The sequence below is a fragment of the Prinia subflava genome, unplaced genomic scaffold (genome assembly GCF_021018805.1).
Source record: "Prinia subflava isolate CZ2003 ecotype Zambia unplaced genomic scaffold, Cam_Psub_1.2 scaffold_53_NEW, whole genome shotgun sequence".
Lineage (NCBI taxonomy): Eukaryota > Metazoa > Chordata > Aves > Passeriformes > Cisticolidae > Prinia > Prinia subflava.
Window position 1 is genome coordinate 275,198 of NW_026961063.1, and position 12,708 is coordinate 287,905.

General features: G+C 60.6%; 2 protein-coding genes across 2 annotated transcripts in view; both read right to left on the reverse strand.

Annotated features, from left to right (window-relative positions):
- Positions 1 to 290: 290 nt before the first annotated feature.
- Positions 291 to 5,032, reverse strand: STAC3 (SH3 and cysteine rich domain 3). The gene is given in 14 exon segments (XM_063425118.1): positions 291 to 563; positions 762 to 899; positions 1,051 to 1,102; positions 1,351 to 1,445; positions 1,547 to 1,596; positions 1,779 to 1,845; positions 1,956 to 2,047; positions 2,150 to 2,225; positions 2,382 to 2,479; positions 2,852 to 3,113; positions 3,461 to 3,527; positions 4,510 to 4,832; positions 4,834 to 4,969; positions 4,971 to 5,032. Coding segments are annotated over 14 exon segments (1,617 nt in total). The 3' UTR covers positions 291 to 464.
- Positions 5,033 to 5,927: 895 nt separating this feature from the next.
- R3HDM2 (R3H domain containing 2) overlaps positions 5,928 to 12,708 on the reverse strand; it is a 28,748-nt gene continuing 21,967 nt past the window's right edge. The window contains 11 exon segments of the mRNA XM_063425152.1: positions 5,928 to 6,625; positions 8,675 to 8,759; positions 8,849 to 8,893; positions 8,895 to 8,950; positions 9,029 to 9,047; positions 9,049 to 9,174; positions 9,311 to 9,433; positions 9,435 to 9,466; positions 10,120 to 10,235; positions 10,635 to 10,687; positions 10,689 to 11,147. Coding sequence (XP_063281222.1) covers positions 6,276 to 6,625; positions 8,675 to 8,759; positions 8,849 to 8,893; positions 8,895 to 8,950; positions 9,029 to 9,047; positions 9,049 to 9,174; positions 9,311 to 9,433; positions 9,435 to 9,466; positions 10,120 to 10,235; positions 10,635 to 10,687; positions 10,689 to 11,147 — 1,464 coding nt within the window. The 3' untranslated portion in view covers positions 5,928 to 6,275.

Sequence of the window (12,708 nt, forward strand, 5' to 3'; positions counted from 1 at the left end):
CTCTGGAGGCACCGAAATCTCCCACGGGGGAAGAGCCCTTGGGGCACCTCCTGTCCCCCCATCCTGCCCCGGTCCTGGGGGGGACAACAGCGCCCCAGGGACACCCCAGGGACACTCCAGGGACACCCCAGGGACACCCCAGGGACCCCTGGGGGCAGCAGGAATGGGGGTGCCCTTCCCTGACCCCATACCTGTCCCGCAGCCAGGGCCCCCCATCCCAATCCCGGGGTCTTTACACTACCCATCCCGAGGGTCCCCATCCCCATCCCGGGGGTCCCCTGTCCCCATCCCGAGGGTGTCCCTGTCCCCATCCCCACCCCGCAGCCAGAGTCTCTCTGCCCCATCCCAGGGGTGTCTCTGCCCCATCCCAGGGGTGTCTCTGCCCCATCCCGGGGGTCTCTCTGTCCCCAATCCCGGGGGTCTCTCTGTCCCCCATCCCAGGGGTCCCCCCCTCTCAGCCCCCCTCAGATCTCCTCCAGGAAGTCCACAGGGAACAGCCCCACTTTGCGGCCGGTGAAGACTTTGACGTAACCGTTCACCTCCTCCCCCTTCTGCACCACGATCTGTGGGCGACAGGGGATGGGGTGAGACCCCCGGGACCCCCCAGAGTAGGGGGAACCCCGGGTGTGGGGGGCTCGGGGTCTCCTCTGAGGGGCTTGGGGAAGGTGGGAAGTGGGGGGATGGTGATGATGGTGATGAAGCTGTGCTGGGGGGGATTGGAGGGGTCTGGGTGGTGATGGGGAGGGGGGGTCCCGTCTCACCTGATCCTTCTTGAGCGTGATCTGCCCGATCTCCCGGTTGCCCACGAAGGACCGCGTCACCTTGTGCACCCGCTCGCCTGCCCGCACCCGGATGATGAAGTTGGGGGGGAAATACCCGATTTTCTCGCCGATCTTCCCCTGGAAGGAGGCAGTGAGGGAGTGCAGGAGGGGATTGGAGCCGAGCCGGGGGTCCCTGAGCCCTCCCTCCCCACCAGGCTGGGGGCTGGCAGCACCTTTGGGTGCCCCCCTTGCAGTGCCACTTTCTTTCCCAGCCACACTCCGGCCTTACCCGCCACCACTCCTCGTTGGAGTCATCGACCACCGTGATCTTCTCCCCCGGCCTGGAAGGGAAGGAAGGGGTCTCTGAAGGGGGAAAGGACCCCCAGCCATGGCAGACCCCAAGGAAAATCTCTTTTCCTTCAGCATCAGCTCCTCGAGCCCCATTTCTGGCACAGGACTCATGCAGCCCACGGGCTCAGGGACAGGCAGGTCCTGCACAGAGACCTCAGCCTTGGGAAATCCACGGAACCACACCAAGCCAGACCCCGAAAGCCTCAGGAAAGAGCCCAGGACAAGGCTGGGAACTCACGGGAAGTCCAGGTCATCCTTCTCCAGGGCTTTGAAGCGATAAAGTGCCACGAAATAGTGGGACTGCATGAACCCCCCTGGCTGCAGCTTCTTGCTCTGAGGGGACACAGAGGGGTTTGCAGTCCCGAGGGTCCCAGCAGGGAGATCCCACCGGCTCTGCTCAGGGCTCTGGGGTGCAGGGCGAGGATGAGGGGTACCTTGTCATCTGTCGGGCTCTTCTCAGCCTTCTTGTCCCCTTCAGAGGCACCTGGGAACGGGAGGAGGGGTCACACCTCTCCTGGCGGTGCCTCTCGAGGGTCTCCTCAGCCAACGTGGGGTGCAGTGAGAGCCCCAGGGTGGGGACACGAGCTGGGGACCCCCCACCCTGGTGACCCCCCCCAAACACGGCCGGGGGCTCCCATGGGCTCAGCCCCTCAACCCCGCGCTCACCACCCTCAGCTTTGCTCCCCACCGGCTTCGTGGCCTCCGACTCCTCGTCCATCATCGCAGCCAAGGGCTGGAAGGCAGAGGGACCCCTCAGAGGGTGCAGAATTGGGGGCTGGGGGTTTAGTGAGGTGCTGGCACTGCCGTGGCAGGAATTTGGCGAGAGCCCGAGCCCACACTCACGTTCTTCTTGTCGTCCTGCCCCTTCTTGCGCTCCTTGTTGGCCATGATGACGCCCGTCCGCAGCGTCTCGAACACGGGGTCGCTCCTGTTTGCTGCGGGAATGGTGAGGGAGGGGTCAGGGATAGGACACGAGGGGTTGGGACACCCCAGGGTGGGGACAGAGGGGACAGGGGCACCCCAGCACGGGGAGTTACCGAGCTGGTCCTTGGTGCCGGCGAGCTGCTGGTCGCTGTAGAGGGGGGAGCTGTACGCCCGGCGGAACCCGGGGGGCTGCAGGGGAGAGGGGGGGTCGGAGCATCAGCCACCCCCGGGACCCACGGACCCATCAGAGCTGGGGGGACCCCGAGAGGGACATGCAGGGGTCCCCCTCAAAGCCAGGGAATGACGGGGGGGCCGAGGTGGGCAGGAGGTGGGGGTGGCACTCACGATCTTGCCGAAGCAACGCTGCATCTCCACGTAGGACTGGCAGTGGTGGTGGATGTTGGTTTTGCAGTTCTTGCACCTCAGGCCAAATTTGTTGTTGACTGGCAGTGGCGGGTTGGAAAGGAGAGGGAATGTGACACTGCAGCTGTGAAAGGGCCGGGACAGAGCCCTGGGCAGCCTTGGCCCCCAGCCCCAGCCGTGCCCCCAGCCCCAGCCGTGCCCGTGGCCCCCAGCCGTGCCCCCAGCCCCAGCCGTGCCCGTGGCCCCCAGCCCTGCCCGTGGCCCCCCAGCCGTGCCCGTGGCCCCCAGCCCTGCCCGTGGCCCCCCAGCCGTGCCCGTGGCCCCCCAGCCCTGCCCGTGGCCCCCAGCCCCAGCCGTGCCTGTGGCCCCCAGCCCTGCCCGTGGCCCCCAGCCCCAGCAGTGCCCGTGGCCCCCAGCCCTGCCCGTGGCCCCCCACCCCCCTCAGGACTCACGGACGATCATGCGGGCGCAAACGTCGCAGAATTTGGGCTTTTTGAAGTAATGATCTTTGAACTTGTGGGGTTTGTCGTTAACGAGTTTCTCGGGTTCGGGAGGGGGCTCGGGCTCCTCCTCCTCTTCCTCCTCTTCGTCATCCTCGTAGATGTAGTAGATGGGTCCCCCCGAGGGGCTGACCAGCTCCCCGTTGGGCTGCGGCTCCGGCGCCGGCTCCTCCTTCGCTTTCCGCTGGAAAAGTTGCTTCAGCTTCTGCAGCTGCTGGGCAGGAGAGGACGGGGGGTGTGTGGTGGTGTGGGGGAGACAGGAGGGCAGAGACCCCCGTGCCTCCACCCAGAGACCCCCTCCACAAGCAGGAGACTCCAGGGATGCTCTGAAGAGGGGGATCCTCCTCCCAGTCCCGTGAAGTCTCCACAAAAGAGGAAACTGCGGCTCCTGAGCACCTCACGGCTGTGGGCACTCCAGGGAAATGCCAAGCTGGGAAATGCCCACCCAACACCCATCAGGGACCCGCCAGGCCTCCCAAAGCCTCCCGGGGCTGCGGCAGGATGCTGATGGAGAGGGGGCTTCCCCCACCCACCCAAACTGCCCTGTGGGCACCCACTTACCCGGCTCTTGGGTTTCCCACCTGAAGCAGGTGAAGCTGGTGGCTCTGGCACCTCCTTCTCTGTCATGCTGCAAGGGGAAGAGACAGGGATGGCGTTGGCTGGGGCAGCTCCAGCTGCAGGAGCTGAAGTGGTCAGACCCTGCTGGGTGGGCAGCGCCTCCCCTTCCCCTGCCCGTCCAGCAGCCCTGGCGAGGGCTGGTTCTGTCTCGGGGACCCCCGGGTCACTCCCACCGCCCACCCTGCAGCCCCTGCCCCAGCCAGGCCTGGTTCTGTCTCGGGGAACCCCCGGGGTCACTCCCACTGCCCACCCTGCAGCCCCTGCCCCGGCCAGGGCTGGTTCTGCCAGGGGAATCCCCCGGGTCACTCCCACTGCCCACCCCGCAGCCCCTGCCCCGGCCAGGCCTGGTTGTGTCTCGGGGAGCCCCCGGGTCACTCCCACTGCCCACCCCGCAGCCCCTGCCCCGGCCAGGGCTGGTTCTGTCTCGGGGAGCCCCCGGGGTCACTCCCACCGCCCACCCTGCAGCCCCTGCCCCGGCCAGGGCTGGTTCTGTCTCGGGGAGCCCCCCAGGGCCAGGCTGGAGGAGGTCGGTGCCCAGCCCAGAGCGTGGCACATCTGCTGGCCCAGGGAGTGCCAAGCGCTGCGAGCTGGCCCCTGGGCTACCTGCATGTGCCCACCTCAGCCTGGGCATCTCCATCTCCCCGTGAAATGCAAACGGTGCCACCCTCGGCCCCTCAGGTGAGCACACGGGTGACACTGATGGGCATCACCCGCCTTTCTGCTGCCACCGGGGCAGGACCTGCTCCCGCATCCCCCAAACCATCCCGGTGCCACCTCTGACAGCCCTCCCCGCACTTCCACCCAGACCTGGCTATTTTTGGTGAAACCCACCCCCCAAACCCCTCCAGCCCCCGTGGAAACCAGCCAGGAAAACCATCAGGAAGCAGCAATGGGAACGGGGAGAGCTGCAGGAACGGGGCACCCCAAGGCCCCGCAGCACCGGGGGGACCCAGGGTGGGCACAGCAAGGAGGGGCACACACGGGGCACTTACCCTGTGCTCGGAGCTCTCGTCCTGCGCTGAAGAAGCCCCCGAAGGGCGGCCGGTGCCGGGGCCCCGTTGGCCGCAGAGCCCCCAGCCCTCCGTGCGGGGACCGCCCCGGGCCGGTGGCGAGCGGAGTGACAGGGCAGAGGGGGACCGGGCCGGTGGCGAGCGGAGTGACAGGGCAGAGGGGGACCGGGCCGGTGGCGAGCGGAGTGACAGGGCAGAGGGGGACGACAGCTGAGCGGTGGCGGGGGCTGACGCCGGGAAATTGGAGCCCCGGCGTGCGCCGGGCGGCAGCGGGCGGAGGAGGCAGCGGCTATTTGCGTTGGTGGGTTGCTGGGCGTGCCAGGGCCCCCCCCAGCCCGGCCTGGGACAAAGAAGGAACCGGGCACTGCCAGGGCTCCGGGGAATTGGACACGGGAGGGTTCCAGGAGCTGGGCACACCGAAGGCTTCAGCTTCAGTGTCTGCTTTGCTCTGTGCTGGAGGCTCCGGGGGTTCTGTGGGCAGCAGGGCGGCACTGGGGTCTCTCATGGTCTCTCACACCCGCTGGCACCAAATCCTGCTGGGATGGCTCTGCTGGGATGGCTCTGCTGGGATCCCACTGCTGCCACCGTGGCCAGGGACAAGGGCATGGGGTTAATGGGCACCCATGGGTGCCTTAGGTCCCTGCCTGGCTGGAGGTGGCAGTGAGTACAACAACTAACTTGTACTTTAATTAATACAGAATTACATTACCATGTGAAGCACAATCGCAATGGGGAGTAGAATATAAATGGATTTAATAGAAATAGATTTTTAATTAGAGTCATTTATTATATATGTATGTTTAAGTTATATTTTAGTAATTTGTTAATATTAAGACAAACTTTTGTATAGTTTTAGTTTAAGTATAGTCTGTGTGGTTTAGTTTAAGTGTAGGTTAAGTATTGTTCAGTTAAATTATGTTAGGCACAAGCCTGGGGTGGGAGCTCCTCCCTTCCTGGCAGCTCTTACCTGTGTGAAAGCACCTGCCCAGGGAGGGTGGGACCATCCTGCCACTGCCACAGGCTTTGGCTGTGCCACCCCAAATCCTGTCCCCACCTGCACCTGCCAGCTCCAGGTGCTGCCCCTGTCAGCAGGAATATGAATTTTCCTGGCAGAGCCACTCCACGCCCTCATTCCTGCCCTGGAATTCCACAGCTGGATGGACCTGGCAGCCGGGAGAAGAGGCCACGAACGTGTCAGGGGAGTCCAGCCCGATCCAAATGCTCTGATCCCAGCCTGGGATCCCCACTTTGGCACACCAGGGACATGCCAAGCTCGGGGGCAGGACAGGGCACGATCATCCCCTTGCTGTCCCCAACACAAAGCCCCCAGTCCCCAGCAGAGAACTGGAAGTTACATTCAAGTGATGGACAATTCTCCTTTTTTTTTTTTTTTTTTTGTTGTTTTATTTAAAAACAACCCCCCCCAAAATAAAAATAAAACCAAAAATTCCCCCCCCCTCCCCCAGCAAAATAATAATCCGATTAAATAAAATGTGCAGTGAACATACCAATCAACACCTGTATGTGCGGTCCAACACAGTGCTTAAACAAAACCATAGACACAGGGGAGGGGGGCGGGCACGGGCGTCACTCCAAAAATAATAATTAAAAAAAAAAAAAAAATTAAAAAAAAAATCAACTTCTCGTCTCTTAATTATGTTCATATAAATATATCAAGGAAGGAGGGCGAGAGGAAGGGAGGGCGGGAGGAGAAGAGGCCCAGGGAGTGCCCGGTGCCCACGGGTGCCCTACTGGGAGCTGGCCCGCTCCAGCACCCGCAGGTCGTAGTTCTTTTTGGCCACGCGCAGTTTGAAGCGGCTGAGGGAGTTGTTGAGGCGCAGGGAGGCGTTTTGGGCGGCCAGCGGGCTGGGGAACACGGCCACGATGGTGTATAAGGCAGCGAGGTCACTGTGCCTGCCGTTCTCCGGAGTCCCGCTGTTGTCCCCGCCGCCGCCTCCTCCGTCCCCGCGGCGCCCCTGAGTCTCTTTGAGCCACTGGATTTTGGCACCGGCCATGGCCAGCTGGGTGAAGAGCTTGTCGGCCTCTGTCCGTGTGATGCCCTCGGGCAGATCTGTCACCTCCAGCACCCGGCCCAGCACTGCGGGGAAGGAGCCGCTGTCACCGGTAGGGTCCCGCCCTGGAGCTCCCACCTCTCCCGGCCCAGGAGCTGCCCTCAGAGCAGGAATTTTTTCTTTTAAGGCAGTCACTTCCCCCCCAAAGCACCCCCAGCTGCTCCCGGGAATGCCCCATCCCTGTGCCCACAATGCTGCTTTTGCTTCAGGAGGAGATGTGGGGTTGTTTCCCAGTGTCCCACGGCTAAGGGACACCAAATCCTCCTGGTGTCCCTTTGGATAGCCGGGCAGTTCAGGCTTCACCAGGGGCTCTGTTCTGTTTTCCTCAAGTACCAGGACTGGGAGCCAAGGCCATGCTCCCACCCTGACCCTGGGAGGGAGAATGGCTGCGCTCCTGGAGGATGGTGGCACTGGGTGTGTCCTGCCTGGTGGTCCCCAAATCCCTCTGCAGCTCCTGGCCCCTGCCTGGTAGCACCCAAATCCTGCTCCTGGCCCCTGCCTGGTGGTCCCCAAATTTCTGCAGCTCCTGGCTCCTCCTTGTGGTCCTCAAATCTCCCTGCAGCTCCTGCCTCTCCCCTATCCCTGCCTGGTGGTCCCCAAACCTCTCTGCAGCTCCTGGCTCCCCCCTATCCCTGCCCCAAAACCCCTCTGCTGCTCCTGGCCTCTGCCTGGTGGTCCCCAAATCTTCCTGCTGCTCCTGGCCCCTGCCTGGTGGTCCCTAAATTTCTGCAGCTCCTGGCTCCTCCTTGTGGTCCCCAAATCTCCCTGCAGCTCCTGGCTCCGACCTTTGTCTCAGCCCTGTGGTCCCCCAAACCCCTCTGCAGCTCCTGGCTCTCCCCTATCCCTGTCCCATGGCCCCCAAATCCCTCTGCTTGCTCCTGGCTCCAGTTCCAGCCCAGTGGTACCCAAATCCTTCTGCAGCTCCTGGCCCCTGCCTGGTGGTCCCCAAATCTCCCTGCAGCTCCTGGCTCTCCCTTATCCCTGCCCCAAACCCCTCTGCAGCTCCTGACTCTCCCCTATCCCTGCCCCACGGCCCCCAAACCCCTCTGCAGCTCCTGGCCCCTGCCTGGTAGCACCCAAATCCTGCTCCTGGCCCCTGCCTGGTGGTCCCTAAATTTCTGCAGCTCCTGGCTCCTCCCTGTGGTCCTCAAATCTCGCTGCAGCTCCTGGCTCCAGTTCCAGCCCAGTGGTACCCAAATCCTTCTGCAGCTCCTGACCCCTGCCTGGTGGTCCCCAAATCCCTCTGTAGCTCCTGGCCCCTGCCTGGTGGTCCCCAAAACCCCTCTGCAGCTCCTGGCTCTCCCCTATCCCTGCCCCAAACCCCTCTGCAAACTCCTGGCCCCAGCCCTGGCTCTGGGCTTAGCAGAGCTGCTGCAGGGATTCTTTGCTAATATTAACGTGGCACGTAGGGACCATGCCAGGGGCAGGCAGCCTTAAAGGGCCCCTGCAGCCCTGCAGCTGCTGGTGGTGACACTGAGGTGACAAAGGAGACAAGCCTGGGGTCTCCAGAGGGTCAGTGAGGGCTGCTCCATCCAAGCCGTGGGTCACTCAAGGACCCAGTGGAGACACCCTGGGCATGGGTGGAGAGAAAAGATTCACTGGAACCCTCAGCCCTCAAAGCCACCCTGGGACATCCCAAATCTCAGAGATGAGGCCCTCAAGCTGTGGCCCCCATTGGGAAGGGCAGCATGGGTGGGAAGAGTGGTGGGAATGAGATCTCAGAGTCTGGACACTCATTTTCTGCTGATAAAGAGGAATAAAATCCCAGTTCTGCTCCATCATTTCCACCCTCTGACAGGCAGGAAACAGCATCCAGGTGTCCTCCTCAGAGGTTTCACTCCCTGTTCACCTTCACCTCTCTCAGGGCTGGGGCTGGACCTGCTGCACCCCCAGCCTGGACTCACCTGGGCTGGGGGGTGTTTGTGGGTGTGGGGAGGAGGCACTGGCAGGAACCACTCCCCAAAACCAGCACAGGGTTCTGTGGGATGCTGGTGTGGGCAGGGATGGCACCTGGAGCCTCCAACATCCATTTGTGGGGACATCAGAGGGCACAGGGGCTCGAGGGGGTCACTTGCCTACGTCACTTGTCCCCAGGTCGGTGGACGCTGATTTAAGGGCCTGTCTCTTGCTCCGGTTTCCGTGCTTCATTCCAGTCTGCCCCTGGAAGGACAAAAAGGGCACCGTGTCACCTCAGGGGACATTGTGTCTTCACAGAGGGGCTGGGGAAGGGCCACCTGGCCTGGCTGTACCTGGTGTCCTGTGTAACTGGGCTGGTTGTGCAGCAGTGGCGGGGGGACACAGGGACAGGTTGTACTGCAGAGGTTGGCCCAGCAGCGAGTACCTCCCATCACCTGCACGAGGAGCCCGAATTTGTGGGGGATCTCAAGGAATTCCCAGCCCTGGGCTGTCCCCCAGGGCCTTCCCCTTACCTTGTGCTGGGCCCATGGGGCCGGGGGAACTGCGTGAGGACGGGGAGGGGGCTCAGCCCCGTGCACACGCTGTTGAGGTTGGTGACGGGCGACGGCGTCGGGGACTGGGTGGGGGACGTGATGGGGCTGTTCAGCTGGGTGCTGGCCTGGGGGAGGGACAGTGTCACACACCCCCAGTGCTTGTGGCTGCTCCCACACCCACCTTAACCCCCCAACCCGTCACCCAGCCCAGCCCAAAGGCTGAGCTGTCTGCTCCCTGTCCCCTCCCAGTCTCCCCAGTACCTGAGCACTGGTGTCGGGGTTGTAGAGGTCTCCTGGCTTCTGCCCCCGCTGCTCCAGGCTGTAGTACTTACAGTGGCTCCACTGCACCACGGGGGGGTTTTGGGGTGCCTGGGGGCCGTTGGGGGACATTCAGCTGCATCACCACCACGCCAGGGCCTGACGGGGGACACCCCTGGGGACAGACACAGGCGTGTGGGACACACTGCACCTGCCTGTCCCTGTCACATCCTTCCAGAGAGTCCCACTCTGGACTCTCTCCTCTGCCACTCAAGATTTTTCAAGCTGGAAAAAACCCCACCAGGACCCTCTGGGGATTCCTCTCTAACAGCAAAGGTTATGCTGGGAATGATGGTGTTTAATCCAGGAGAAAATGGGAGCACAGGGAGCACAGCTGACGGATGGAGCTCAGTGACCGCTCTGAGCATCTCCACACAACTCCAAGCACAGATCCAGGTACAGAACTCCAAACATCCCAGCTCAGATCCTGCAGCTCACCAGGTCCACACCTCCATCATCCCAGTTCAGCTTCTGCACCAGCTCAACAGTTCCCAGCTCACTCCCAGCAGCTGTGGACAGGCAGCAGGAATCCCCAACCTCCCCATCTGCAGCCCACAGCCCACCCAGCTCCCTCCACCCCCACTGCCCACCAGGGCAGGGAGATGCCAGCCAGGAGCCAGTGCCACACCCTGATCATTCCCTGTAGAATCCCAGACTGGATCCCAGACCAAGGAATCCCCTGGTACAGGAGCTGCCAGACTTGGGCTGTGAAGTGGCAGCTCCACAGCCCGAGATCCGAACGCTGATCCCACCCGTGCCCCTCGTACCTGAATACTGCTGCTGCATCTGTGGGGGGCTGCAGGGTGCTGGGGACTGGGGCATCTGGTACTGCTCGGAGCCAGGAGGCTGCAGGAACCCCACGGATGGGCTGTGGGGCAGAGAGGGCGCTCAGGTGAGGATGGGGATGGGGAGGAAGAGCAGGGACATCTGCACTGGTTTATTCCCAGTTCCCTCTTTACTGGGATGGCTGAACACACAGGAGCCTCTGGAGAGGGCTGGGCACACAGGAGCTTAGGCTGGTGGCCAGGAAGCCCTGACCAAGGGAGCCAGGAATGGACAAGCTCAGGGAGGAGCAGCACTTGTGGTACCCACCCAGCTCCAGCCCCAGGAGCTCCACGCTCACAGCAGGATGATCATGGAACCACCAAACAGAACCATGGAATCTCCCGACTTGGAAGGGACCCACAAGGATCATCAAGGCCTTGACAGGACACCCCAAAAACCCCCAGTTGTGGGCACAGCACCCTTTTCTCCCCCAGAGCTTTACCTGGTGCCATTCTGCTGGGCAGTGGGGATGACACTGTAGTAGATGGGGACCCCCTCCAGCCTGGAGCCCCCCCTGCACAGACTGGCTGGCTGGCACAAGCACTGGCTGCTGGAAGGGCTGCTGGACCACGTTCTGGGACTCACTGGCCATGGGGACCTGGGCAGGGAGGAAAGCAGCAGGTAACAGGTAACAGAGCAGGGAAAACTGGCCCAAGGAGACACCAGCAGGGTGAACAGATTGCAGGTGGATTTTTTTCTTATAGCCCCAGAGCAACCTCAAGCAGGCACTCTGGGAGATCAGAACCTCCCAGAGATTCTCCCAGTCCTCCTGCTCCAGATGTGTCCCAGAGACCCCCAGAGACCTCCCCAAGCTGCCGGGTATGCCCTGTGAGCAAAATCCCCCCTTTTGGCTCCATCCCAGAGGAACAGGCACAGGAACAGGAACAGGAACAGGAACAGGAACAGGAACAGGAACAGGCACAGGCACAGGCACAGGCACAGGCACAGGCACAGGCACAGGCAGCACAGGGAGATCAATTTCACCGATTGCCTGTAAGAGACAGTTAAGACCTCGTTTAGCCATTCATACGGGTCCCGATTTATGGGACAATTGATTGCGCTACCTTTGCACGGTTAGGATACCGCGGCCGTTGAAACATAGTCACCGGGCAGGCATCACCTTCAATACTTGTCTGTGGGTTGGCTGAAGGCTATGTTTTTGGTAAACAGTCGGGCCTTGACGGGTTTGCCTAGTTCCTTTTACAGGTTTTAATCTTTCTTAATGGACGCTCCTATGTCGGGTTAACAAAGTGTTTAATACTCTGCTTGTTTGATTTGTCGTATATTGGTGGCTTGTTAATAATGTACTGATGTAAGCTTGCGTCTAAGAGGGAGGACCCTGGTTACTCATTCTAGCATTAATTCTCCTATTGTTCTATAGGTTAGCCCGTTAGTGGGGAGGGAGTCACGTGGTTTTTTATATTTTTAAGGTGCAGAGCTTTAACGCACTCTTTGTTGATGGCTGCTTAAAGGCCCACAGTAGGTTTTGCAGGTTTGTTGTTTATCCGCTCGTGGAGATTGTATTCTTTTTTTAAAGGAGCTGTACCTCCTTTAAATAGCCCTTAATTCGCTTCATTGGGGTTTGTAGGTTCCTTGGAGAAGAATTAAGAGTGAACTAAGATTCATTTCACAGGCAACCAGCTATCACCCAGCTCGATTGGCTTTTCACCTCTACTAGCAAGTCCATCCCACTCTTTTGCAACAGAGACGGGTTCGCTCATAATAGCTGCTCGCAAGTAGCTCGCTTGGGTTTCGGGGTGGCAAACTTAAATTCATTTTGCTTGGTTTTTCTTGCTAGACCATGATGCAAAAGGTACAAGGGTTGATCTTTGCTGTTTTTAGCTTAGTTTTCATTGCTATTTCATCTTTCCCTTACGGTACGTGGTCTCTATCGCTCCAATGGTGTCTTTTCTATCGCCTATACTGGGGACTAATAAATGCTTTTAGTTGGGTGTTGGAGAGTAGCTTTGTTATTCCGGGTCATGTAGGTTGGGCTAGAGTTTGGCATTCAAGACGATCTGATGTTAGCAGATATCTCTCAGGTGTAAGCTGAGTGCTTTAATTTAAGGCTACGTCTTGGTGTTCTAAGTGCACCTTCCGGTACACTTACCTTGTTACGACTTACCTCCTCTTTGGCTGATCAACTTATTAATTTATGGGGGGGGGGGGGGTCGCTTTTGAGGAGGGTGACGGGCGGTATGTACGTGTCCCAGAGCCGGCTTAAAGAGGGCTCGATTGTCTCTCTTTACTGCTAAATCCGCCTTCCAGGGATAGTTTTCATGTCCCTTTGCCGTATGTTTCTAGTCCTAGAAAATGTAGCCCATTGCTCCCATTCCATAGGCTATACCTTGACCTGTCGTATTAGCGTTGTAGGGCTATTGCGTCCACTGTTGGTCCTTCAGGGTGGGTGGGCTGGCGACGGCGGTATATAGGCTGAACTGTTGCAAGGAATGGTAAGGTGTATCGTGGATCATCGATTATAGAACAGGCTCCTCTAGGTGGGTTTGGGGCACCGG